Source organism: Cuculus canorus, chromosome 8 (assembly GCF_017976375.1).
Source record: "Cuculus canorus isolate bCucCan1 chromosome 8, bCucCan1.pri, whole genome shotgun sequence".
Classification (NCBI taxonomy): domain Eukaryota; kingdom Metazoa; phylum Chordata; class Aves; order Cuculiformes; family Cuculidae; genus Cuculus; species Cuculus canorus.
In genome coordinates, this window is record NC_071408.1 from 26,405,830 (window position 1) to 26,432,664 (window position 26,835).

Genomic DNA, 26,835 nt, shown 5'->3' on the forward strand with positions numbered 1-26,835 from the left:
TGGCGAGCATCCCTAGGAGATGCTCCCACCAAGGGCTGTTCCTGCAGCAAGGAGAGGTGAGAGGCTTGTGGCATGGGAACACCAGCAAGGAGACATGTCCTTCTCCGTGCCATAGCCCATCTCGGGCTGTACGGCTAATGAGCAAAGGCGGGCTTGGAGGGGAACATGGGGTGCAAGGGTACCTCCTCCCACATAGCTGACAGCAGAGCAACAGCCAGTCAAGTCAAAGGCAAAGCTCTCATTGCGATGAGTACTGCTCGTTAAGCAAATGAGGAAGGATCTGTATCTAATCAGGACCCAACAAGCAGCTCCTTTGCTTGCTCAATAAATAGCAGTGAAGGCCTGAAGCAGCTTTTCTTTCTTTAAAGGGTGTTGTCTGGGGCCTTTCTGCCCACCCTGGGGGATGCACACACACACCCCCCCCCCTTCAACCCTTTAGGCTGGAGCAAGGTAAGGGGGTAATGGTGGAGGGTCAGGGGTACCTGGGGTGTGGTTGTTTTGGGAATGACCCTGCTGCAGTGCAGCTGGAGTGTGGGTAAGGGGTGCTCTGGGGGATGTCTCCAAGATAACAGAGAGAAGGGGCCCTGGGACAGGAGCTGGCCATGCTAGGGAGGCATGGGGCTCAGCCCCATCTGGTGGAAAGGGGAGTAATGGAACGGGGCTCCAAGGAAGATGTCTGTTGCTGGGGTGCAAGGGTCCCACTCAGCACCTTGTGAGGGGCAGATGGTGGGTGTCGTGCCAGAGCGTTTCCCTGCTCCAGAGCCCTAGGACTGTGTTAATTCCTGGCCTGTACATAGGTTTGATCCTAGGCTAGGAAGGGTAGAAATATCAGATGGTCGTGCATCCACCAGCCTTCCCAGCTCTAATCCTCTCCCAGGAGAAAAACACCTCCTTCCCTTTGCCCAAGCAGCCTCTTGAGTGCTGGCACTGTGTCCTAGCCTGGTTGGCTCGAAAGGTCCAGTGGAACTGCTGGGGAGACCAAGAAGGACTTTAGGCATCCATCAAGGTGCCCTTTCGTCCCTAGCAGGACATAGCGGACATGACTGGGGCAGCCCCAGGAAGGGAAGCACGATATGAGAGGAAGGCAGCGTCTGGCTGTTTGCAGCTGACTCTGGCTCTGTTCTGGCAGCTGCAGCACGGTGCCATCGGGACTGGGGCACGGGAGAGAAAAAGCCATTTAGTCCTCAAAGGCCAGCAGATGGGCTGGACTTGTGCTGGGGAATGGGGTGGTGGGGGCTGTGTGCTGCCTGGGGCAATGCAGCTGGGGTGAAATCCCTTAGGATGCTGCTGCCCAACAAGGTGAGGCCCTGTGCTGCAGGGAAAGAAGCAGGAAGTTTGCTGAAATCATGGGTGAGAAGGGCAACACACCTCCTGTGTTGCTCTGCTGGCCTCTATGCCTCAGTTTCCCAGCTCTTCCCCGGCTCCTTTGGTGCCCCCTTGGACATTGTGCCACCCTTGTCCTACTCCAGCGCTGGCCTGGATTCAGCCAGAGTGCATTTCCCAGAGCTCGTGTTTTAGGTACCATCTATTTTTAGGATGCCTAACCTGCGGCAAAGACAAGGAGCAACTGCCAGTTCAGAGGAGTCAGCATGAGAAGCAAGGATTGAAAAAAAAATAAAACCAAACATCTAAGCCTCTGCACCTCTGGGAACATCACATCAGCCTTGCTGTGCCTCAAGAACAATCACATTTTTTGGAGAGCTTATCTGTCCTGAGGTTCATGGAGGCACAAACCACCTCAGGGCAGAGGCACCTCCAGCGTGGGTGTCCCCCAGCTGGAAGGGAGCTGAGAACTGATATTCTTCATGCATGTCCCTGCTGCTGCTGTTGCCGTGGGCTGGTGACGTGTGTGTCCCTGCTGCGGCTGAGCTTGGCCCTTTCCCTATGAGCCCTGCCAGCCCTCTCCAAGTTCTCTGGCCCATTACCTTTTAAATGATGGCTCGTTAATTTTTAAGGAGCATCACTGCATGCAGGAGCTCTGACAGCATCACCCTGCACTGTATTATGGGGTGCTCAGCCCTTATCTCTGGTCTGGAGAACATTTCTGGGCAGATGCTCATGAGGAGAGTGAGGACCCAGAGCATCCCTGGGCTGGAATTCTCCATGGCATCTCCTGCCTGTCCTGTGCGTGGTTTTGATCGCGGCTAAGGGCTGTGGTGGTGAAGCAGGGCGAGCTGGCTGGCACGGGAGTGTTGTCCATGGGATGCTGGTCCTCCCGTGTCCCTCGGGCTGGATGGAGCCTCCCCATCCCGCAGAGGAGGCAGTTTTGGAGCAGAGATGCTGCATCTGGGGATGAAATCATCCACTTACTCCTCCAGCTCCCCCCCTCCCCGGTAGCCGGGCGGTCCCCCCCCCCCGCCGCAGAGCGGGAGGGAGGGAGAAGGGGGGGCCGCCCGGGTACCGGGGGAGGAGGAGGAGGAGGAGGAGGGAGGCTGACATCACCGCCGGAGCGCGGCTCCGCTCCCGCCGGGGAAGCCGCAGCGTCCGGTAAGGCTGGAGAGGGGCAGCGGGAGGACTCCGAGAGGTGAGCCGGATGGGTGGATGGATGGATGGACGGACAGACAGGCGGTCCCGCGGCTGTGCTCCTCATCCATCCCTCCATCCCTCATCCGTGGGGATCCTGGGGGGCAGCGGGTTGGCAGCAGCACAGCCTTTCCCTCCCCTAGGGAAGATGCCTCTCTTGGAGGAATATTTAAAAATGTACCCAAACCAAAAATAAATAAAAATAAATAAACCACTCAAAAATCCTACGTCTTCATCCGCCAGCTCGGAGCAGTGGTGATGCCAGGCTGGAGCTGCCGGAGGGGAGCTGTGTGCGGCAGGAGGTTTCTCGGCACATATGTCTATTTTAAAAGCCCGTGGCGTGATCTCTTGCCCTACTTTCCAGACTCTTGCCGGTACTTTCCTTGCGTGCAGCAGCCGAGTCCTGCTGGCGGGAGCTCCCTGGGAAGCGGGAGCTGAGTGAGACGCTGGACTCTTCCCAGCATCGGGTGCCTGGAATGGGGAGATGGAGTGGTGGGGTTGAGACAGCGATTTGGTCGCTGATGTGCTACCTTTCTCTTTGGCAGAGACAGGGAGGTCCTCAGTGCTGTGGAGATGAGACCAGGCTGAGAAGAGGACAGCATGTTTGTACCCAGCACCCCAATCAGCCTCATTTTCTCTGCTTCATTTGCCCCAGCGACAAAAAGCCTCCCTGCCCATACCTGAGCCAGCCCTGCCGAGCCCTGGGCACTGGTATGGCTCCACAGTGATTTTGGAGGCTGGAGGTATCAAGAGCCACTCTCCAAAGCACAGATTTTCCAACACTGAGATTTTATTCTGCGTGTGCAGGGAAGGGAGCGCTCCCATCCCAGCTGCATTGCTCCAGCCTGGCCATACGTGCCCCGTGCAGCCACCCCAGACCCCCGATGCCCAGCTGGATTCGGGCAGCGTGACCCACACCACGCCGTCACCATGGCCTCCTCGGATGGGCTGCAGTATCGGGCTCTCTATGAGTACCAGAAGGACCGGGAGGAGGACCTGGCACTGTGCCCCGGGGATGTGCTGACGGTCAGCAGGGCTGGGCTGCTCAGCAACCCCGACTACAAGGACGGGGATGAGCGCAGCCCCCAGGGTTGGCTCCACGGCCTCAACGAGCGCACCAAGGAGCGTGGCAACTTCCCTGGCACCTACGTGGAGTACCTGGGTCCTGCACGCATCGTCACCACAGCTGCCAAGGCCAGGCCACGGCCCTTGCCCCCACCACCCGCCGGGACCTCTGCACCCTGGGGTGAGTGCTGGGAGAGCGGGAAGATGGGAGCCCATGGATGGGTGTCCCCTGCAAGATGTGAGGGTGGCATGGAGCCCAAATGGATCCTTGCAGTGGGGGTGGCTTGGTGGGGATCCGCTCTTGGGATGGGGATCCAGCCCCAGATGGTGGAACTGCCCTGGGATTTATCTTCCTTGGTGCATCGAGGCAGTGGCAGATGGAGCAGGGGGTGCCCCGGGTATTGTTCCTCCAAGAAAATGCACTGCAGGGATTGCTTCTCACCAGCATCCTGGACTGGCTGCTGTGCTGGAATGGGATGTCCAAGGGATTCAAGGTCTGTGAGAGCACAGAAGATGCAGGAGTCCTTTGACCACCCTCCAGGGAGGAGCAGAAAGCCCCATGGTGGTCCCTGGGGACATTTCTTTCCTCAACTGCTCTTTTCCCCACCACTGCGGCACCTGATTCCGGCTGCTCTCAGTGCCCGGGTGAGCGCTGGCCCCTGGCCAGCTCCCAGCCTTACTGTCACTTTGTGCTAACTGGGACAGGGGACCATCTTGGCAGGCAGCAGGGTTGATCCCTGGGAGGCTCTTCCATCCCTGGAGGCTGCAGCACAGTGCTGGAGGGGATATTTGACAGGACCTTTCATGGCATGGGGGCCTCCAGCCATTTCTTCGCTGGGATCTGCCCAGCTGGTGCAGCCAGCTCTGCCCTCACCACTTACTGTGGCCAAGTGTGTTGGGACTGGAAGGAATTTCACAGCAGTTGTGTAATGTGTTCAGCTAAAAAAAAATGTGAAAAACTCCTCATCCAGTCAGGCACAATGTGGTGGCCCTGGCCAAAGCAGTGGTGTTCTCCTTCTCTGGTTTGCAATGGAGGAGAAATGGCTGTCTGTGTGGGCATGGGGCTTGGAAAGCCTCACTGGTTAATCAAAACCTGCCCAGGGGCGCTTGGTTTGCCCAGTTGGAGACCAAGGCATGGATGTGGTAACCAGAGAGGCAGTGTTCTTCCTGGGCTGGGTAGGCTTTGGAGGTATCTTGGTGCCGGGTGTAGAGGGGCACCTGCTGATGAGGAGCCAGTCTCCCTCCAAGATATTGTTCATGACCCCCTTGATGTAGTGATTTAAGAGGGTGGGTCCCACCTGGCCCAAGCACAGCGGGGCTGGCAGGGGACAACCCCTTCCCCTGACACCATCTACCACCATGTGTGGGATCACCGTGTGGATCTTGTCACTCAGCCCCATGACAACTGCATGAGAAGCATACTGGAACCCCTCTCTGCCTCACCAGAAGGTGGGTGCCCCTCCTCTATCGATGTTCCAAGCATGCCGAGGCAGCCACGGTCCCTGAGGCACTGGTGAGGGTCAGTGAACAGCTATGTCGAGCCTTTGGAGGAGGGAGGAGAGCACTTTTTGGGGCCAGACAAGGGGTCTGAGCCACCTTCCCAGTCAAGTTCATTGGTGCATGAGGAGCCCGTTGGCAGGCAGAGCCCTGGCGAACTCGGTGCCGTAGTGTCAATGACTCCAGCCGCAAAGACGCAGGCTCAAGGGCTCTGCAGCCTCTTCCAACAGGAAGAAGGGTGAAGCCACCTTCTTGCTCCTGCCCGTGCTGTCCCTCACCACTGCTACACTCCTGTCCCACAGAGGGGGTGGTCCTGGGCTCCTTTCCGAGGGGTTGGGCGATGTGCCCTGGGACCCCTGCCCGCGGGTGCCTGGGACACGGTGATGCCCCACCGAGCGAGGTCCATCCCCAGCCGCAAGCGCAGCCTGGATGGAGAGCCCAAACCCCGCATGAGCGTTGGGGAGAGAATTTAATTTTTTAAGAAAGGTAAAATTGAGTTGTTGGTTTTTTTGTTAAGCAGGAAAAACTAAACCCAGCTTTTGGGGGTAGATGGGGGGGGGAGGGTGCTGCCATCTGCAGGACATGCTTTGACCATGGCCTGTGTGTAGCCCCAAGGTCCGGGGGGTGCTGGGTGCTGCCTCCCTGGTGTTGTGCCACTCGATGCCCCTCCGGGGTGGCTTTCCTGGGTGATGCCAGGGTGTGTGGCACCTTGGCAGGGGACACTCGTGGCCTGTGACCCTGTCTTTCTGCAGCAGCAGAGCAGCGTGTACCATTTTACGTCTGTTTAAACCCAAACCTTCCAGCTGGCGGGATTTCCCTTAGAGTAAATATCTCCAACATCCTCTTGGAAGAAAAGGTACTTTTTTTTTTCTTTCTTTTTTTTTTTTTTTTTTTTTTTAAAAAAAAAAAATTCTTCCCAAACTGTTTCCATTCCCAGATGAAGGTTTTGAGGGACACTTTTTCTGGCTGGCCAGAATGCTTATTTTTCCGTGCCAGCAGTGTACCACCCCGCATGTTCCCTGTGCCCACTGAGCCCCAGTGCTGGCGGGGGACCCTGAGTGGGGTGGAACAGTCGGGATGCCCTGAATGGGGGTGAGACACTGCATTTCCCAGCTGTACCCTGGAGCCAGGGCTGGCTCTGCAGGGAGGAATGGTCTTTTTTTAATTAAATAACATCCTAAAAATGGCTCTGCAGTGAATTTGAGTCCCAGAGGACTTCCCAGGAGCTTGGCAGCTGTTTTGCCCCTGCTTAGTTGTCCTGGGTGGCATTTCTGCTGTGAGGCATCACCTCTGCTTCACCCAAGGTTGGAACCAAGTGGTGTGTCAGGATGTTGGGGTCCAGCCTGGCACCCTGCAGGGACAGGATGGGCTAAAGCTCCAACCTGAGCTTGGGGCCCTTCCTGCTGTATCCAGCAAGAAGAAACAGATGGTAAATTTTTTGCAGTCACCACCTTTTCCCTAAGCCATCGGCCGGGAGACCAAAGCCCAGTTTTTCCTAATTAAAAAAAGCACTTGTGCAGTGGGGACATTTTCCATGAGTCCCCAACCACGCACTTTGCTTTAAACCCTGAAATCTTCCCCATTCCCACCCAAAGCCACATGCGGAGGGGACCCCCTTGCCAGGCTTGGGGGTCACAGCAGTGCTTGGGGACCAGATCAGCCACCCATGAGCAGGAGGTTTCATTCCACCCTGTTCTCCAGGGAGCATCAGGGCATCACTGCAGTGAAGATCAGAGCCTGGATCCACCCCTTGCAGCCAGGTTATGATTTTGCAAAAAGTCAAAGGCAATGTGGACATGCCCAAAGCTTCTATGATTCTATGATTGTTGGTTTTTGCTTTTTCATTCCTTAAAATTGTTGTTGGTTTCTTGGCTTCATACATGAGCACCTTAGCTTCTGTTACATAGCAAAACCCAAAGATGGACTGAACATAACAAGGGAGTTGGCGGTGCTGGGGCACACATCGCTGTGGGGGAAAACAAAGTCATGCTTGGGCTTTATTTAATTTCCTATATTCTCTAAAAAATATATTTGCAGCAGAATGGATCTACTTGCCATGTAAAATGGGCAAAGAGCTCTTGGCATGTCAGCCTTTACAGATGCCACCCGTATCCCCATAGTCGCATACAGCTCTGGAGTGCTGCAGCCGGCAGCAGCCCTGCCAGCCCCCTGCCAGCTCCACGCGGGGATTCAGGGCCACTAATGAAAAAGTAGGAGGGAGAAATCCCCCAACTCTACTGTCAGGGTGTCCATCAGGTATTTCTGCACAGGAAGGGTTTATCAGGTAGGGTGATAAGAAGGGATACCCCTTCTTATATACCTGATGAAATGGATGCAGCAGGCCCTGGGATAAATAAAGCTGCTCCACACCTGCCAGGTGGTTTGCTCCCCTCTGGCTGGGTCTAGGATGGAGTGTCCTTGGTATAAAACCCAGGAACCAGTGGAACCTGAGGATTTGTGCCATGGGAAGCTTTGCCCGTTATTTGCTGAAGGGCTCTTCAAGGGCTGGGGGAGGTCTATTCCAGCCAAAGGAGCGGCCGAGTCCTCCCTGGGCTTGTGTTTATCCCTGCTGTAGACAGAAGAACATTCAAGTGGGTGAGAGCTGCAGGGAGCAGTGTCCACTCCAGGTGTGGATCTGGTCCCACAGCTCCTGCCTGGTGCCACTAAAGGCCGTGGGTGATGAGAGAGGTTAGTCCTCGGTGCCATCGGAGGAGAGGTGGGGAAGGGGTTTGGGCTTGAAGGGTCTCCATGCTCAGGGCAGGATGCTCCCTGGGAGCTGGGTGTGTGCCTGAGCAGGTCCTTGCATCTCAGCTAGTGGCTGAGCCCCTGATGGCAGCTCTTAGTGAGAAAGGAGGATAAAAATAAGGGAGAAATTCTCCAAAATTGGACACACGTGAACTGAAGTGTTGGTTGCTGCTGTGCCAAAACAGCAGCTTGATCCCGTCCTGAGGCAGCTGAGAAAAGAGGCTGGAATTCCTGCAGGCAGGAATTTCTAAGCCACTTCTCCCCATCTTTCCGTCACAGGGCTCCCCGGGCAGTCCGAGCTCACTGAGCACCCCACTCTTCCCGAGCAGGCGCTGACAACCGTGGCCAAGCTCATCGAGGCACTGGAAAAACAAGGTAGGGACAGCCGTGGTGTCCATCTGCAGGGCGTATGCGGTTGCGTGTGCGTGACCACTCATTCTGCTGGTGCTTGGAGATGCCCTGAGTGCAGTGCTGGAGCCAAATCTCTCCCTATGAACCCTGGTCCCCACGCAGTTCGGGCAGGGTGAGGGAGATTGGTGGTCTCCGATTGCTTCCATTGCATTGGAGGGCAGCAGGGGGGATGATGTAGGACTCGGGACTGACTCCTTTCTCCTGGCTGCTTCCCAGGTCTCAACAGCGAGGTGCTCTACAGATCCACCCCAGGAGCACTGGGGGATGCTGAGCTGAAGCAGGCTCTTCTGACGGGTAAGTCCCAGAGCCGTATCCCTCCGAGGAGGGAAGGGGGCTGTGAAGGTGATGCTGCCAGGCGAGTCATGCTACCGGGGCAGAGCAGGGATGGCTAATTGGCTCCAACCTCATTATGGCCCTAATTCCAGCTCTGGAAAGCCTTGTTTGTATGCAAGTCGCTCTCAGCTCCCCAAATACCCTGGTACGATGCTGCCAAGAGGGATGCAGGTGTCGGGCTGGGATGCTTCACTAGGAGCTCTGTTTGAAGATTTTTAGGGAGAAAAATATTTCGTTCTGTGAACCTCTAGGCCTTCTGTTTGAGGAGCAGGGCAGGGAAAAAGAAAGGGAATAAAAAGCTCCGTTTTAGGAGAATGAGAAGCGTTTTGCACGACTGGAGGAGGCACGAGCAGGGTGGGAAAAACCGTCTTCCCCCCCCTCGCTCCTAAATTCACGGCTCGGGTGGCTCGGAAAGTGATGGATCCAGCATGCTGCCCCAGTCTGGGGTCGCGGGGCTGCATGGAGCATCTCCATCCTCCCGGCCGCGGTGCCCAGAGGGCGGCACTGTGGCACCAGGCACGGTCCGGCCCCGAGCAGCCCGGGTCCGGCCCCGCATCCCCCCAGCATCCCGGGAGCTGCCGGGGGGGCGCTGGCGGCTCTGCCAGCGCCGGGAGCCGGCGGCAGCCGGGCCGTGTTGCTGGGGAGAAGGGCTGTGATGAAATCGCTATATTAAGCAACATGACCTCATCTCTTCCCCCGCGCACCGAGAGCCGAGTCCTCGCCGGGCGGGGGACGGAGCTGCGGAGAAGGAAGGGATGCAGGAGAGGATGTCGGGGTGTCTTGGGGGGCGCAGGAAGGGTGCTGGGGTGTCCCGGGGATCCCAGCAGGAGATGTTGGGGGTCCTGAGGCTGCGGAGAAGGAGGGGATGCTGGAGGGTGTCGGGAGTTGCAGGGAGAGGATGCTGGAGTGTCCCAGGGGTCTCAGCAGGAGATGCTGGGTGTCCAGGGGCTGTGGAGAAGGAAGGGATGCAGGAGGGGAAGCTGGGATGTCCTGGGGGTCCCAGCAGGAGATGCTGGGGATCCTGAGGCTGCAGAGAAGGAAGGGATGCAGGAGCGGGTGCTGGAGGGTTCCAGGGGTTGCAGCAGGGGATGCAGGGGTTTCCTGGGGGTCCCAACAGGAGATGTTAGGGGTCCTTGGACTGCGGAGAAGGAAGGGATGCAGGAGGGGATACTGGGGTGTCCTGAGGGTACCAGCAGGAGATGTTGGGAGTCCGGGGGCTGCAGAGAAGGAAGGGATACAGGAGAGAATGATGAGGTGTCCCAGGAGTCCTAGAAGGAGATGCTGGGGGTCTTGGGGCTGCTCCATTCCCACTGCCCAAGGAGGGCTCTAGTCCCCCGGGGATACTGGGGGGCACTGTGCACCCCAGCATTCTGCTGCCCTAGTCTTGCAGAAGCTCCTGCTGTCTGAAGAAGGCAGGAGCAGCAGGGTGCTCAGATTTCCCAGCTGGTCTACAGAGGAGGCGAAGGCATCCAGACACCAATGGGCATTGATGGCCAGGCTGAGCAGGGAGGAGCAGCAACAACAGCATGAGAAGGATGTTTTGCTTTCTGAGCACGCAGGAGTTACAGGTCCTCCGTCCTCCCTGTGCAGGCAGTGCAGCATCCCCAGCAGGCACAGGGCTCCCTGGCAGCACTGCAGCGGTCACTACCAAAATCCTGCCCAGCCTTAAGAGATTCCCTCAGCCCAGGGGTAAAATCTGCTGGCTTTGCTGGAGCCTGGGCATGAGCTCTGAGCAGCTGCTGCATCCATCCAGATTTTCATCTCCTACCACAGGTCCCAGCACTGGGCAGAGAAATGCCGTAATTATTTTTCAAACCATTTGAAAGCCCTGAAAAAATTCTCAACAGCCCCAAGAGACTTGATGCTCCCATGCACCCTCATCTCCTCAAGGACGTAAATAAGCTCTTTTATTTGGCAGCTCAGGGGGCTGCCCTGTGTGCTCGGCAGCACCAGGTCTGGGCAAACCCAGAGCTCCCTGTAGCTGGCTGGAGCAGGTAGGGCATAGCATGCATTTGCAAGCTCTCAGCCAGAGGAGCTGATGCTCAGCCCTGCCAGAGGAATGCTCTGCAAACAGGATGGGGATGATGTTCCTGCCGGCATCCCTGCAGAACCCAGGCTTGGCAGCCTGTTCCCCCAACAGCCTCCTGCAGACCAGAGACCTAGTAGTTCTTCCTCTGGGCTCTGCTGGAGCCCAAACAGGGCTGGGATGGGCAGGTGAGCATCTCTGCTTTGGCTCCTGTACTTTTACTTCATTGCGCTCAGTGGGGTAAAGCGTCCGTGCCAAAAGAAAAATAAATGGGAGTTTGCATGTCCCATGCGTGAGATAGTAGAGGCAAGAGTCTTGTTTCCCTGCCTCTCGTGCTCCTGATGGTCCATCCCTCCAGCGCCCCATCTCTGCCAGCAGCCTGCCTGTAAACGCCAAGCTCTGTCTTGAGGATGGGGAGAAATCAGAGCCAGGACTGGTGGCGGCTGGAACTGAACGGCGGAGGGGAAAACCAAGTTCCCACTGGGGGTTTCAGCTTCCCTGCAAATGCACAAATCACGCTGGTGTTTGGCAGAGGTGCCAGGAAAACTGCTAGAAAGTGTATGGAAAAAGGAGGAGGGGCTGAAAAAGTTTAGATGTTGGTTTTCTAACCCCCAAATCTTAAGGTGTCAGAGAAAACAGAGTGTTTTCTACACTGAAAGAGCATCTGAACTTCCAGTGAGGAGGATGAGGAACCCTACAGCTCAAAGTGGCCCTGGCTGTCCTGGGGAGCCCATGGACACTGTGTCTCTGGGGCTGGGCAGTGCAGGTGCCCATCTGAATTGTGCTGATCAAACCCTTTCCCCATTCCTGGCCCTTTTGGAGCCCTTACCCCCAAGTTTTGGGATGAAGGTTTCCCATCCTTGCAGGCCCATGGTGTCTGGCTACTGGCTGGACTCTGTGCACCACAGTTGGTATTTCCATATTGGATGGAAACCCCAAAAACATTTATACGTTAAAAAAAAAAGAAAGCAAAGACAGAATTTATCAATAAAGTGAAGTAAGCACTTCCACAGCCACCTGGCTAAGATGCCACCAGGGCCAGCGGGTGAAGCAAGGATGGGCTCACAGCCGGCTTATGCTGGCTCCAGAGGAGAATTAATTGGTTTAGAGTATTCAGTGCTCAATTCAGTCCATTATGCCCTGAGAGGCGAGCAGAGGCATGCAACATCACTGCACACGGGAGTCAGAGTCACGTGGCGGTACCAAAAAGGGACTCAACAAAACACCACAGCCCCACTGTGGGCTGGGAGGACTCACCAAAGGGTTGCAGCGATCCGCCAGCCAGGAGCCCTGCTGCAGCCGCAGGGAAGGAGTTATGGACAGAAGAAGAAGAAAGTAGAGCTTTAAGAGCTTTAAATGGTAGCAGCAGGGTACAACACTCCCCCACCCCTGGGTTTCTCTCTGCAGTGTCCCAGTGTGGCGTTGCTTCATGGCCTGGGGGGACACGCAGGAGGGTCTCCAGCCCCCAGCACTCCTGCTGTTCCCTGTGTGTGGCTCAGAGGCTTTTTTGAGCACAGGGGATGGGGCAAATCATCTGCAAAGTCCTGGGTGCCTGTGGACTAGAGGTGCATGAGGTCCTTCAGTGCCCAGGGGTGATGTCTTCTCACCCCATGCTTGCTCAGGTTTCTTCCCACACCCTGTGAGATGTGCCGGGCAGCACTCTCCTCACAGGTGCTGCTCAGCCTGGAAACTCAGGACCTTCTCTGGGCGGTGGCAGCAGAGCTGTGAGTGGGCTGTTGGGTTCTGGAGCTGCTCAGAGCTGAGGGACCTGAGCCTGGGGAGGCTCGGCATGGGGATGGCTGCAAAGTCCTGTGCATAGTGGCCAGGCAGCACTTTGCCGCTGCTGGGTAGGGGTAGTCTGCATCCTCATCCCTCCTCCATGGTGGGTGGATAGGGCACAGAGACCCTGCGGGTCTCCTTGGGTGCCCCACGTCTTTGATGGGGCTGAAACCTCCTGGATTTTGGTTACCCCGTGCCCTGATCTAGGCTCTTGTGTCCATCATCAGATGCAAACCCTATGAGCGTTTTCCGGGTAGCACTGGGAAAATCTTCCATGGTAGCAGGGCCAGGCAGCAACTGCTTGCACCTTGGGGTGCTGGAGCGAATCCGGCAGCAGCGCGAGGCGGATTGGAGCTGGTGTCTCCAGGCGTGCTGTGCCTGTGCTGCCATTCTGCATGCTTTGATCTCGGCCCCGGCGCAGAGCAGTCTGCCTGGAGACATGCTCACATGCCCGGGAATTAGGTCAGGGCTCGGTGGGGATTAGCGGATGGCGGTGGGTCCCGTGGCTTTCCGGGAGCTGCTGCTGGGCAGAAATGGCTGGAGTGTAGGGGAGAGCAAGCCAGGGGGCCTCACACCACTCCCCCCATCATCAGGGCTTGGATGCCCAAGGAGGGAGCACATCTTCATCCCTGAGATGCCAGAGAGGGGCTGGAGGCTCCCGAGGGCTCTTATTTCCCCTGGACAAGCTATTAACCCCACCACAATGACTTTACTCCCGAACCCAAGGCGCCCGCCCCGGTGCCTGCTGCGCTGCTTTTTATTTATACCTGCAGTGGAAATAAACCCTGCATCGTCAGAGCCTGGCAAGAGGCATGAGCTCATCTCTTATATTTGGTAGTGATGAAAGAAGGGTAAATAAATGGCAGTGCTGCAGACGGCCCTGCCAGACCCATCAGGATGAACTGGGGGAGCTTTTGCCATCTCCTCCCGTAGCTGTTGGGGAACCTGAGAAAGGGAGCTGCCCTCGGGAAGCAGGGGGGAGGCAGCCTCACTGGTCACCCTGGAAAGGGGGTCCCAGCACCACTGCCCTGGCTGAGTGCGAGTACACCAAAGTGAAACCCACGTAGGAGGGTGTCTGGGGCTGCCAGGAGATCCCGGGCATGGGCAGGGGGTGTCCTGGCAGCTGCCAAGTCCCCAGCACAAAGTACCAGCAGGCTGGCTGAGAGATCTTACAGTGATGCTGAATCAAAGCTGAGGAAAAATTCCCTGATTTGATGCATGGTTCCCCAGGAAGCCCTCGGTGTGGGATGCCCAGGAGCCTCAAACACCTGGTTGGGTTCACAAGGTGTACAAGTTCTTGTGCAGGCACCATCCGTGCAGATGGGAAAGCAATAGCCCCCAGGAACAGACAACAAGGACATCAGAGCATCACCAGCTGAGAATTAAACCTAAAAGTTCCAGAAGGGGTAGGGAAACTCCTAAGTCCGTATTAGGTCAGCCCCAGGGTTGGATAGTTTTGACGCCCCTCTACCACGGGGACGATGTATCCCATTGTGGCAGCACTTGGTGGCCAAGGTCCAGCTTAGCCTGCAGGACTCCCTGCTGCAAGAGAGGCTGTGGGGTCTGGGCAGGATCTGCACCTTCTCACACCACTGCCTGGGGATGTGGACCCAGCCATCACCTGTGACCACATGCAGCGAACAGCCAGATATCAGGACCTGCTCAAGCACAATCTCCCCCTACCTCCTCCACACAAGCTCTTGGCTAAACATCCTTCGCATTTACTGAAACTCCGGGCTTACTCACACCTCCCGGGCTGGCTGCAGCTGCCAGGAGAGGTCCTGGTGCTTCCTGCCTGGCCTGACTCAGCCCAAAGTCCCAGCACCCCCCTTCCTCTGCTGGGATGTGGGGGTCTGGCATCCTAGTGGGAGGAGACCCATTGCTTTTCCCCTCTAGGATGGTGGTCATCCTGTATGCCCCTTCCCCAGCCGCAAATAAATTCCTGCTTTTCTTCCCCCATGGGCAAGTGATGATCTCTGCTGGTCCTTGGCCGATTGCTTGCTGGCAGGTCAGCAAGCAGGTTGTGTGCTGGAGGGAGCTGGTATGGCGTTGAGGTTGGGGTTTTGGGGTATATTCCTTCTATTTGTGGCAAGCGATGGAATCCCTATGTCATTCCCCAGGGAGGGGATGGGAACATCTGGAGAGCAGTGGGAGAGCACTGACTCATCCTGCAGCATCATTAACTTCTTATAGCTGGTTATCATCTCCCTCTGATAAGGATAGAGAAGCATCCGTGGGGTCAAGCCGACATAATTGGCTGGGAAGGCTCCAGGATTAACCCTTCCCCAGCTGCTGTCCAAGCCTCTCTGAGCTGCTGGGGCACAGTTAGTGCTGGGGAGCAGCTTGGAGCAACCCCTGGCCATGTTCTCCACCTAACGGGGAGCCCACTTACCTCAGCGGCTCCAGGGGAAGGAGGGGAACTGAGGCAGGAGGATAATCCTGTATCTCCAGGAGGATGGGGGCAACCGGCTAATGGCTCTTTCTAGTCAACGCGCCAAGGAAAATGTTGCCATCGGCAATCCATCCTTGTTACCAGGGTGTGAATCAGCTTGGTCTTCCCATCACGCCTCTCTGGGTGGAGAGATGTTTTCAAGTCTCACTTTGAAACTGGCTGAGCCTTCCCTTTGAACGTCCCCCCCCAAGCCCATGCCTAACGATTCAAATGAGCTAATTAGGCCACAGTGAAGCCTGGGGCTGATCGCCTGGGGCCAGTGCCCTGCAGCTGCCCCTTCCCTGTGCAGAAACAGCTTGCGGCTGCTCTCCCCAATTTGCACCAGCATCCTTAAGGAGAGTGGCAGGTCCCTACAGAAACCACAGCAGCAGGCAGCAGAGAGCAGCCGGGCTCCCCCCAGGTGAGAAGGGGGCTGTGTTTTGTCTGGTGCATCCCACTGATGGGAGTAGCTTCTTGCAACGCAGCTGCTTGTCCAAGCAACAAGAACCTGAGACCCTGCAGAAGCATCCCTGTGTTTCAATCACGCACTGCAGAATTTCAGCCCAAAGTTGGGGTTGGAGCATCTTATAGGATCCCTGGTGCTGCTTTCCTCCCCCTGCCCAGCTGGACCCAACCTGCCAGTTCACTTCTGCAGGGCATGTGCTACCAAAATGGGGAATTGGCTGTCATCCGCCTGCAAATCCAGGTAGAAATAACACTTTTGACCAGCCGAAAGAGTCCAGAAGTGCAGCTGGGAGCTGGGAACATCAGCTAGACCAGAATGGGGCTGAGGTGCTGGAGACTATAGCTGGCACAGCCCTGCCCATCTCAAAGATGCTGAAGGCAGGGTGGCCCATGCAGTGATGCTTCAACATCAGAAGGTGCCAGAAAGAAGCACCCACCTTTGCACCGGGTCATGTTTGGGCACACTGGATGGCTGCCTGCCCCAGACTGGTGGCATCTCTCCCAGCTGTCCCCATCCTGCCCTGGGGCACAGTTCTTGGCAGAGCGGGTGCTTGCTCCTGAAAATGAGGTAGCGTCTCCAGCAGCTGGGTTAAAGGCTTCACTTCAGGCATTGGTCAATCTGTTTTCTCTCTGGTCTCTGAGCCAAATGGCAGACACTGGCTGTAAGGGACCCGCCACAGCTTCTTGTTCCCAAGCAGGCAGAGGGGAAGGCAGGCAGGCTCCCACGATGCCTGACCCATGGTGAGGACGCCCCAAGAAGAGAAGATCAAGGTCAAGCTGCACAAAACTCGCCTTTGCCAGGAGTTGGGAAGCTGTTCCTCATCCCAGCCCTGCTGGCCAGGCTCCTCAGAAGCCTTGCCCTAGGAAATAGCTTTTCCCCACTCTGTTGGGCTTATTGCCCCAGAAGGGAGCATGGCCGCATGTGGTCAGTGAAATGGTTGGAGCCTTGAGGCATTTTCTGCTGGAAAACGCTGGGCTGGGAGATGGAGCATCTCCCAAAATTGCACTGATTTTGGTAAAGCAGAATCTTTGGTAAAGACCCGGAAAGCAGAGAGGAAGGTAGCTCAGAGCAGGGCAAGCCCACCATCATCTTCTCAATCACATTGGGACATTTGGAAACTGACACATCATATTTAAGAAAGTGTGAAATTTGCTCTTTTCAGTCCTTTCAGTGCTCTCATTTAGAAGAAGTGAGAAAATCAGTTTCTAAACGCAAACAATTTCAAACAATCCCAAATATCTTGGGCTTTTTTATTATTCCCTCCACCCCAAGATTTCTCCTGCAAGGAGAATTTCAAAATGTTTCATTTGGCTTCAGTTTGAATCAAAGGTGGATTTTGAAACCTCCTAATCTTTGCAAAAGGGACCATTGCCCTCTGGGCAGTCACCTCCTGGCCTGGCCAGGCTGAGAGACCTCCAAGAAAAACGCATGAAGCAATACCAAAGGATGCTGAAAGGGCTCTTGCCCTTGAAAGCTGCTGAAGCAATGTCCCCACACCAGCCCAGCTGCAGGGCTTGGATGGATGCATTCCACCCTTTGGCTTCTTGCAGACCTTGGGACATTTCTGCCTGGAGCACTGCCCCTGCCCCAAGTCCAGGCTGGATGGACTCAGCCTCCCCTGGGCGCTTTGCCCTGGTCCCTGGAGCATCCTCACCACCTCCCTCAGCGCAGCTGCCTTTCAGAACTGGGAGAGCAATGCCAGCTGGGGCACATTCACAGAGTTTTGGGGTCACTGGGGGATGACGTGTGCTTTCAGCAATGGGCATTGCCTCGGGAATGTAACCCCATTGCATAGATGCATTTTTCCACGCAGTTCCTCCAGAGCTGGGGTGGCACAGGGAACCTGGGGCAGCTGTTCAGCCCATCCCATGCATGCTGTCCTGTGGTGGGACCCCATGGGACAGCAAGAGTCCACACACCATGTGCCAGGTGTATAGTGCACATGAGGCTCTCCGTGGGCACATTGAACTCAGGGTCAGTGGAAACTGGGACAGGAATATTTTTTGGGGGGGGACGGGGGATGGCAGTGAAATCCTGGGCTGCTGCACCTGGGGGATGGAGGCACGGGCAAAGAAATTGGCGCCCATGTCTGGAGGAAGGCCTGCAGTGATGGAAGAGCTCCAAGCTCCACACCGGAGAGGCAGCACCGTGGGCTAAGGTCTCCTGCTGGGTCTCTCCCTACAGATGCCTCAGCTGTAGACATGGACTTGTATGATGCCCAGACACTGGCAGAGGCCCTGAAGTGGTACCTCCAGGAGCTCCCATCACCCCTGATCCCCCCAGCCCTCTACAGCGACTTGGTCCACATCGCTCAAGGTAAGCACAGTCGGGTGGCCCCTGTGTCTGGGAACCTTGTGGGGCTGGAGGAGTTTTAGAAAGCTCCTATTAAGGCTCCTCAGGATCTGTAGGGTGGCTCCTGTCTGCATCCCCGGTCTGGATGTCGCACTAAGGGCAGATCCCAAGAAGGACCACTGGAAACATCCCCTGCACTGGGGTGACGCAGCTCCTTTTGTGAGATGCTCAGGGAAAGTGAGGGAAGATGGGATGGGCAGCTTTGCCTTGGCTGTGGCAGGGTCTTCTCCTGCGGCAGTGCCCAGAGGAGGTGGTGCTGCCTGCTGGGACGGGTGGCTGCCAAGGCTGGGTGATGTTGGCCCCAGAAAAAAAGCGTTGCTATAATATTTTGGCTCTGCTGCCTGGGAATTTTTTACTGTAATCTCGTTAACTCTTGGCTTTATATGGACATAGAAAATTCTCTGCTTTTTCAGCTTAGTGCCATTAGGAAGTGCCTTTAGGTCCCTGCAAGCTTTCCAGTCTCTGTGCAAATGTACAAGACCATCAATGTTTCAGGCTTTTTTGCCTGTTTTGTTTGGGTTTTTTTTTTTCCCTAATAAAAAGGGCAGGGCTTGTACCCAGGTCAGCAGAGTCCATGGTCTATCCTAAAGGGAAATCAGGACCAAAATCAGTTTTCAAATGAGTGCCCACGGACCTGCTCAGCATCTCCCAGCCTGAGGCCCCACCGACATTACCAGGCACACATGAAGCCCTTTCCCACCTTGTTAGATAGGACCTGAACCCCTCATCACCTCTGAATCCAGGATTTCCCCTTTTGCAGCAGCTCTCGTGTTGCTGCCAGTTGCTGCAGTGCCCTCCATCCCTGTGCATTTCCTCCCTACCCTGAGCCAGATTAGCGCTTAGGCAGATCATGATCTTGGCTGACTTAAGAGGCACCAAAAAATCACCCGTGGCCAGATCGGTGTAGCTTCTTCCTACCTTATCCCAGAGGGAAAAGGCAACAGCCTCTTCATGGCCTCCAGCAAGGCAGGAGAGACACACGGAGAAGATGAGGCATAACTCACATCCTGTCATAAAATAATAGAGTCACAGAATGGTTTGGGTCTGAAGGGACCTTAAAGATCATCCAGTTCCAACCCCCCTGCTGTGAGCAGGGACACCTCGCACCAGACCAGGCTGCTCAAAGCCCCATCCAACCTGGACTTGACTGTCCTCCCTGCCCCGTGCAGGAGCACAGAGCCAGAAGAAATACCCCCAGGACTGGTGGCACCAAGCTGCTGCCTTCCCCTCACCCACTGGAGAGAGCAGAAATCAAAGGCTGCCTCCCTTCCAAAGATTAAAAAAAAAAAAAAAAAAAAAAACAATTAGGAAGCAATTAGCTGGGTTGCCTCGTTAAGCAACTTCAAAGGCGCCTTTCCCTGGCAGCCTGCGCCAGAGCGGGCTCTGCTCCTGGCACAACGGGTGCAGGAGGAGGAGGGGATAGGAATGGAGGCAAAACCAATGGGGATTTCTCTGGGGCTTTAAAATAAAAATAAAAACACAAATCTTTCAGGAGACCGTGCTGGGTTTTGGCAGTCTGCCCTTGCAAGCAGGCTGCTTCTACCCTACTCGAGGCCGCGGCCCGGAAAAGCAGCAAGCTGACCATCTGCAGAAGGAAAAACAATCCCCAAATCCCCTCATTGGCTGTGGACCTTCTCTCTGTAGCATCCCCCTAGATGCAAAAAGGTTCAAAAAGCAGACAGCTGGGGTAGGGAAAGCCTGGAGCAAAGCAGAGCATCACCTGGGAGCAGCCTGTCAGACGCAGGGGCATCCCATCGCCTGCCCAGTAGGGTCAGCCACGTTGTGGACCTGCTCCAGAAGGGATCCTGAAGCTGCCGTCCCTCCGGCTCTGGTGCTCTCTGGCCCCAAGGAGGGGTGCTGGGAGCCGGCTGGGCATCAGCCAAGCCTCAGTCCTGGTGCAAAGAGCCACAGGGAGCTGAGTCAGCACCCAGCCAAGCCAGGCTTTGAAGCCATCTGAGAGCAACAACCCTGGAGACATCCCTGTCCCTCACAGACGAAAGGGCCAGGCCGAGGCGGGGATGGAGGGTGGCTGGAGATCGGCTGTTTCCCGCGCCTCGGGCAGGACAGCAGTTCCAGGAGGCTGAGCTCGCAGCTCACAAGACAGGGGAGCCCTGGCCAAGGCTGTCAGAGGGCACTGGGGACATCAGGGGACACTGCTGAGAACATCACAGGGCTGTGGGCTGCTCAGGGCACCTGTGATGAAGGTCCTGGTGGCGCTTCCATGATGTGCAACACCGCTAGGTGCCTGCTTTTATTCACATAGGCAATTCAAATATTGCTGGAAGTAAAGTGCTCTCCAACAAGCCATCTTCAGAGGAGGAGAGAACCACGCTGGGAGGGCTTCAGGGACCTTGCTATGGCCTTGCCTGTAGCTTTCAGCTCAGGTGTAGGGGTTTTTCTCCTAAAAAGCCTTTCCCCTCCCAGCTTGCTTTTTCTGCAGGGGGAGCACTGAGCCTTTAAATTTGGTAGGTCTTTCAGCTGATGGTTGTTTCTCTTCCTTTGCTTTGCTCTGGTTTTTCCGTGGCTTTGCAGGGCTCTGCTTTGCAGGGCTCTGCTCTCGCTGTTCTCCTCTGCTGGAGCAGCAGTGAGGGGTGTTCAGGTGATCCTGTTGGGTGAGCAGCTCAGCGCTGCCCCATGCTCCCTCCCTGGCTGTGCCGAGAGAAGGAATGTGCTCATGTCACCCTACAATGTGACCTGGGGTGCTGTGAGCAGGTAAATAAGGCTGGCAGCCCCCAGCAAGGTGTGGCTGAGACCCCCAGGGCATCACCTCTGTGTGCCCTGCACTCTCTGGGGTACCCGCGTGTCCCACAGCCTGTCTGTGGGAAAGGATGGGCTGCAAAGAAGCAGTTTTGGCTTTAGTGAAAGAGGTTGAGATCAGGGTTTTTGAGGGCTCTGTGGGGAGCAGAAACCCATCACAACTCAAGCCATGTGTGCTGTCAGGTGCCAGGCACCCATGAGAGGTAAAGGGATGCCATGAATTCCCAGACTGACCTTTCTTCTCCTGTTTCTTCTCCACTGCAGAGACCTCAGGCCTGGAGGAGTGCGGCCAGCGAGCCAGAGCCCTGTTGGCCCCCCCAGCCCTGCAGCAGCCCCAGGCGCTGCTCCTGCACCAGCTCATCTGCCACTTCCACCGCCTTTGCCAGGGCACCCGCAGGAGCCGCCTCTCACCCCGGCTCCTCGCAGAGCTCTTTGGGGAGCTGCTTCTCCACCCTGCAGCAGCCAGGTGAGGTGCTACTGCCATGCATGGGGCGGGAGGGCGGTGAGAGAAGGGTGCCCATAGACAGGCACGGGCACGCTGGCCCCCAGCTACGCTGGTTTTGCTGGATGACGACCTGCCAGCAGCTCAGCCCTCGGGTTTTCTGGAGGGAGAGGCCAGAACCAGGAGCCTCCATCCTAACTGTGATGCTTTGCCATCACATCTGTCCCACAGTGAGCAGGCGTAATGTCACACACAGGATGCAGCATCACCCCAGTCCCACAAAAGATCCATTTGGGCTGCTGGCTACTGTCCCAGTGACGTGGGTTCTCCAATGGGGCTGAGCTCATGGACTCATGGCACCCTCATGGACTCTCCCTGCTTCTCCCTACAGTGCTGAGGCAAGCCCTGATCTCCGTGTAAAGATCCTCGAGTCCCTCATCGTGGCTGGCGAGATGGCAGAGGTGCCAGCAGCCCCTGGTAAGGGATGCCCGGTGCACGGCAGAGGGAGGGGGGGCGTGGGCAGCAGGAGTGAAATTTGGGGAGGCGATAGCAGCAGGTTGTGGTGCCTGCAGGTTTCGGTGGCCTGTGCAGTGACAGGAAGGTGCTGTGTCTCTGTGGTGGTGCCCAGGCTGTGCTGACTCCCTGGCCAGATGTGCTGTTCCCATTTCCCTCCCTCCTTTCTCATCACAGAGACTGGTTTGGGGGCATTTCTTTGCAGCTCTTTGGAAGGTTTGCAACTGTTCTATTGCTTAATGTCTGTATTGCTGCTCTTTGATCCTGGTGAGCTGCGAGCGGGTCCAGTTCTCCCATCTGGGGGGGCTCAATATGTGGGGGTGCTCTCAGTCAGTGTCTGCTGCTCAGCTTATTTCAGTGAACAGGAATCTGGCTGCAGTCTGGGATGAAAAGACTACCAACACAGCCTCAAAATGCCAGGATGGTGCTTGCTACAGGACCAAATCCAAGTTTATAATTTTTGATTTGCATTTAGTTTTCATATGTACAGAATCTCACTGTGTTCATCAACACACTGCTGGCCATCCTCAGGATGGGGAGGAGGGATGAGCACTTGTCCTCCACCCCTCTATGAGTGGAGAAAGGGGCTGGGAGCGTGTGTTTTCTGTACAGGTTAATGGCCTCACACAGCCTTTTCCTCCCAGGACTGCTGTTCTGTCCCTGTTATTACCAATACCTACATTTGCCTCCAGTACCTCTTTGCTTTTACTTCTGCTTTGGTGGTTGAAGTCCCAGCTCTTCGCTGGCCACCTTTTGTCATGTCACTCTTGCTGGGTGGCATCTTTTTGTCCCATCAGTGTCCAAACCTGAAGCACATGTCCCTTGTGATCTCTGCAGCACTCCAAGGATGGGAGGCAAGCAGTCCATTTGGGCAGGGATGCACGGGGCAGGGAGGGACAATGTTCAGTGGAGCATAAACGGCAGACCTTGAGAACCACAGAGGTCCATCCCTGTGGGATCCTGTCTCCACATTGCTGCCGAGATACAGCTGTGTCCCCGCACCGAGCTGCCTAGACCCCCAGGAGACACAATTGCTTCCAGCTGTCCTTCTTGGAGATACGTCAGTGTTGGCCCCAGTGAATGCTGTCTCCTCGTGATGTATCTGTGTCCTTGTCATCACCCTGCTTCCCTAGGGGGTGTCCGGGCCAGGCAGGATTACAACTCTAAATATTCCTCGTAAATCAGCCCTTTCAGACCTGTCATCTTATTTATTGCTCTCCCCTGAGCTCTCACCCATGAGTTTGTCGAGATCTGCGTGGCTTTTCCACCCGCTGATCCAGATGTTGGGCAGCTGCAGCCCAGCGGTCCCCAGGGTTGCTGCTGCTTTCTCTGGATCCTGTGCTGTCACCGGTTGTCCCCACCTGGAACTTAGCAGAAGGGTTGGACGAAATTCTGGGATCCTTATCCCCTTTCTGTGTCAAAATCTCTTCTACGGGCACGTCCTGACACGGGCACCCCACAAGTGTGGGGCAGGGCACCTGGGCTCCCTGCCTCACCGGCTGTGATGCTTCGGGGCTTCGGACAAGTCCTGCCACCTCCCCTCTCTTTGCTGAGGTTATTATTACTTGGCTGTCATCACATTAGGATGTTGGGAAGTTTAATTAAATGCCTGCAAAGCGTTTTGGAGAGCTGAGGATGAAAGGCGCTATATATAAAGTGTGAAGAATTATTATTAGCGGTGGGGTCCGTGCCCTGGCCCCACTCCCCTGCTGCCTACATGTCCTGGCACTGTGATTATTTTTGTGCATGTGTGGAGTTGTGGTTTTATAATTATACATGTAAAATAGCTATAAATATCCTGCAATAACAGGGCTGGCGTGTGCGCATAGCACAGGAATAGGAATCGGTAGCTGACACGGAGGAAACCGCGGTGTGACCTCATTCTGACTCAGGAGTAAATATACATCGTGCGAGCAGTAGCTGGGGGGGGGGGGGTTGGGGCAGCTGGGGGAGTTTCGGGGCTGTGGGGACAGTGAACATCTTGGCAGCAAGGGCCATGTTTTGTGTTAGATCTGATGCTAACCCCATGGAGGCTCCTGGGGCGCTGGGGTTCCTCCTCTCCAATGCGTCCTGGGGCTTGATGGTAAAGGTTTGGAGGTGGAAATCATCAAGAATAAAAATGTAAATTATGAACTCTGGTTCCTGGAGGGGCTTCCCGGGGTGGATTCACTGTCATTAAGTTTGCTGCATCCCTTTCCTCAGGCGCTGCTCCTGGCAGGTCTCTGTAGCTGCCTGTGGATGGGCTGCCAAGGGAAACGGCACGGGATGGGTCTGGGATGGTTCCTGAAAGCTCTTCCCACTGGCTGGGGAATGCAGCAGTGGGGTCATGCTGTAGGGACTGGTTTGCATGGGGCAATGCCATGGGTTGGTGGCAAAGCTGGGACTGAGCCTCTGGGGCCAAGCAGCCACATCTAGGCCACCTTGCTGTGCTCTCCAACAAGGTTCTAGTACAGGACAGATGCGCCAGAGACATGGGGACATTCCCGGGTCCTGTGGGGACCCAAGGGGGGCGCACATAGCCTGCAGCAGGACCCCAGAACCCAGGGGACACCACTTACCGAGCTGGGTGAGGGGGCAGGGGAATGCAAAGGGAAGAAGTGATGCAAATACCAGCTCAGCTGAAGGAAGATGACTTCATCTCCTTTCCTCTCCTGGTGCTATTTATAGCCACTTTAATTTACTCCCTTTTGCTTTATTATCTCTCCAGCAAGCCGTTAGCCCTCAGACAGCAAGATGCCTTTACTCACCATGCAGCAAAGAATTCTGCACAGAAAAACCCAACCCAACACCAAGAAAAACCCAAACGCTGAGGGCAGAAGGCAGGAAAAGGCACAGAGCACTAGGGTCAGGAGCATCGCTGTCATGTGGCATAGGTTTCTGGAGAAAATGAGAGGATTTGGGGTCCTTTTGGGGAGAAGAATGAGAATCGAGAAAGAGAGGTGTCCCCCTTCCTCCTTCAGAGCAGTGGCTTGAGGGGACAGGACCAGCAGTGCCAGAATACCCTCCTCACCCCAGAGGGTGTCCGATGTTGCGATGGACCCTGCTGAGGCAGGCGTCCTCTGCTCCACCAGGGCCCTCAGCCATGCCCCTCTTTAAGTGGGGCAGTGGTACAATGTCAGCAGGGGGGGAGCAGGCTCCAGCACCAGCTCAAGCACCTTGAAAACATCTTCAAGGTTTGGCAGCCTTGTGCCGTAGGGAAACTGAGGCACAACTCCCCATGGAATCATTCTCCCAGCGGCTCCAAAATCCAGTCCCTGGGGGTTGATCCCCAGATGCCCATCACCACGGTACCCCACACCCTGGTGCTCAGCAGGGATGGAAGTCACAGGACTACTACGGTGGTGCTGGTGGTGGGTGACGTCCCGTTACATCTTGTGATGTGACATGCTGAGCACTTCCCCACCTGTGCTCCACACAGGCACCTCTGTGACAGCGTTGCCATCAAGCAGGACTGCCACATTAAACCAAATTAGAACTCTCTGGCTTTTAAGTTTTCAATTAACATTTTTGCTGTTTGCTTTCTTCTGGATCCAAGTGAAAATCTCATCCTCTCGCTCTCCCTGGCTCACATGTCAGCGTGCCACAGCGGAGGTTACAGTCTCAGATGTGCAGGGGGTCGGGAGGGAGCAGAGGGCTTGCCAGGAGGGGCCAGCCTGGGGGTGCAGACCCTGTCCAGGATGCTGGGGACTGTCCCCACACATTGTCCTGCCTGCGAGGGAGCATCCTGGCATGGCCACAAACATCCCACCACTTGGCCCGGACACGCTGGCCACAGGGTGCCTCTGGTTTGCATTACCCCTTGTTTTTTCATCCCCTTGAGGCTGCTGCTGGGGGTTAAAAATAGGCAGGGGAAAAAAGAAAAAGGCCAACCAAACCCCCCTGAGTGGAGGGCAACAAGAGGAGACTGTGGCCAAGTGGTTCCCAGACACCTGGTTCTGCCTCCCCTAATCTGCAAATAATACAGAGAAAACAAATGAACACGGGAAGAGGGGGCAGAGAAAAGAGAGCCAGAGCCTACCTAGAGATGTGAGATAGCAAGAGCAGCTAAAAATAACAGATCCCTGAAGGCACAGGGAGGAACATGACAGGGATCCACACTCCTGCCATCCCAGAAGGCAGCCTTGCACCTCCCCAGCTGCTCTGGCCATAATGTAGCCCAGCGCGGTGAATTCAGAGAGGCAAAAGCTTCTGAGATAGGATCAGCAGAGAAGTGAAGCTGTGCTGTGGAGCAGGGAGAGATGCTCCTACCCATAGCAGAGGATGGGGATCCCCCAAGCACGCAGAATGCCCAGCTGGGAGGCAGCTGCTGCCTGACCCACTTGCAGGCAGCTGGAGGGCAGTGGGATGCTGCTGGGAGACCTCAGGGGTGCTGCCTCCGCAGCTAACTTTAGCCTGTGTTCAATTAATCATGGAGTGGGAGGTGATCATGGCAAGCCCAGCCTTTGCTGGTGCCTCTGCAGGCTCTCCCGCCTGCCCCGTGCTCACCGCTGGGGGAGTTTGGAGGAGCAGTGTGTGCCCCTACGTTGTGACTTTGGAACTAGGATTGACCCTGTGTCACAGCCACCTTCCTCAAGTCAGCTTCAAGCAGCTGGAGCAGCCTTTGGAAGGATGATCCATGGCAGCCTAGAGACAAGGGGGTGGAAGGCCTCGCTTTGTATCTCCTTGTGCCTCAGTTTCCCCTCCTGGGAGAGGGAGGTTGCTTGTACTGCACAGACAGGCATACCAGGATGCCTCCCTGGGATGGGGAGCAGCACCAGCCAGCAAGGGATGTCTCAGCCAGCCCAGATGTCCACCACACACCCTGGTAGCTGCCCCTTTCCTGAGGGGCACCAACTCTGGCCCGTTCCCATCCCCAAGTTCTGCAGGTGGACATGCACAGTGCCGCCAAGCAAAGCTGAGGCAGGAGCAACTGCAATCTGCTTCCGAGTGCAACAGCTTCTCTGGCATGAGAAGGGAAGCCTGGCAATGCCGTAGGGATACAGGGTGACAGTCCTGCCATCCCTCTCCTCATGGCAGCCACAGCCCTTCTGCACTGATCTCGGTGTCAAATGCATGGCATGGTCCAACCTTCCTTTGTGACGGGGGAACGGCTCCTGACGGAAGCACAGCTCAGCTGAGATTGAAACCCTTTTCCTCCCCACATCACATGGCTGGAGCTGATAACGGGCTGGATAACCCCAAGCATTGTGTGTGTCGCCAGCCCATGACCCGTCAGAGGTTTCACTGCCGGAGAGGAAACGCTGCAGTTCGGCCGGTCAGGATTCGGAGGGAGCCTCTGTGTGTGCTGGCGGTGGGGTGCGGGGCTGCCTTGCCATCCGGGCTGCCTTCCTTTCTTTTTGCTGGTACGTGAAGTTTTGGGATGGCTCTGTCAGATCCTTGTTGGTGCAAGCCAGCACGTGCCGGCCGGGCTGTACGTCCGTGAAAGCTGCCGGCGCAGAAACTCTGGGGGTTCAAGGAGGTTGTTTGGCACAGCCAGGGTTTGGCCCACAGGGTTT

General features: G+C 56.1%; 1 protein-coding gene across 1 annotated transcript in view; it reads left to right on the top strand.

The window, feature by feature from the left end:
• Positions 1-2,377: 2,377 nt before the first annotated feature.
• The window catches only part of PIK3R3 (phosphoinositide-3-kinase regulatory subunit 3), an 83,800-nt gene continuing 59,342 nt past the window's right edge, over positions 2,378-26,835 (top strand). The window contains exons 1-7 of the mRNA XM_054073118.1: positions 2,378-2,487; positions 3,069-3,769; positions 8,110-8,205; positions 8,458-8,535; positions 17,461-17,592; positions 20,650-20,851; positions 21,219-21,304. Of these exons, the coding sequence (XP_053929093.1) occupies positions 3,454-3,769; positions 8,110-8,205; positions 8,458-8,535; positions 17,461-17,592; positions 20,650-20,851; positions 21,219-21,304 (910 nt within the window). The 5' untranslated portion in view covers positions 2,378-2,487; positions 3,069-3,453. The remainder of the gene's footprint in view (positions 2,488-3,068; positions 3,770-8,109; positions 8,206-8,457; positions 8,536-17,460; positions 17,593-20,649; positions 20,852-21,218; positions 21,305-26,835) is intronic.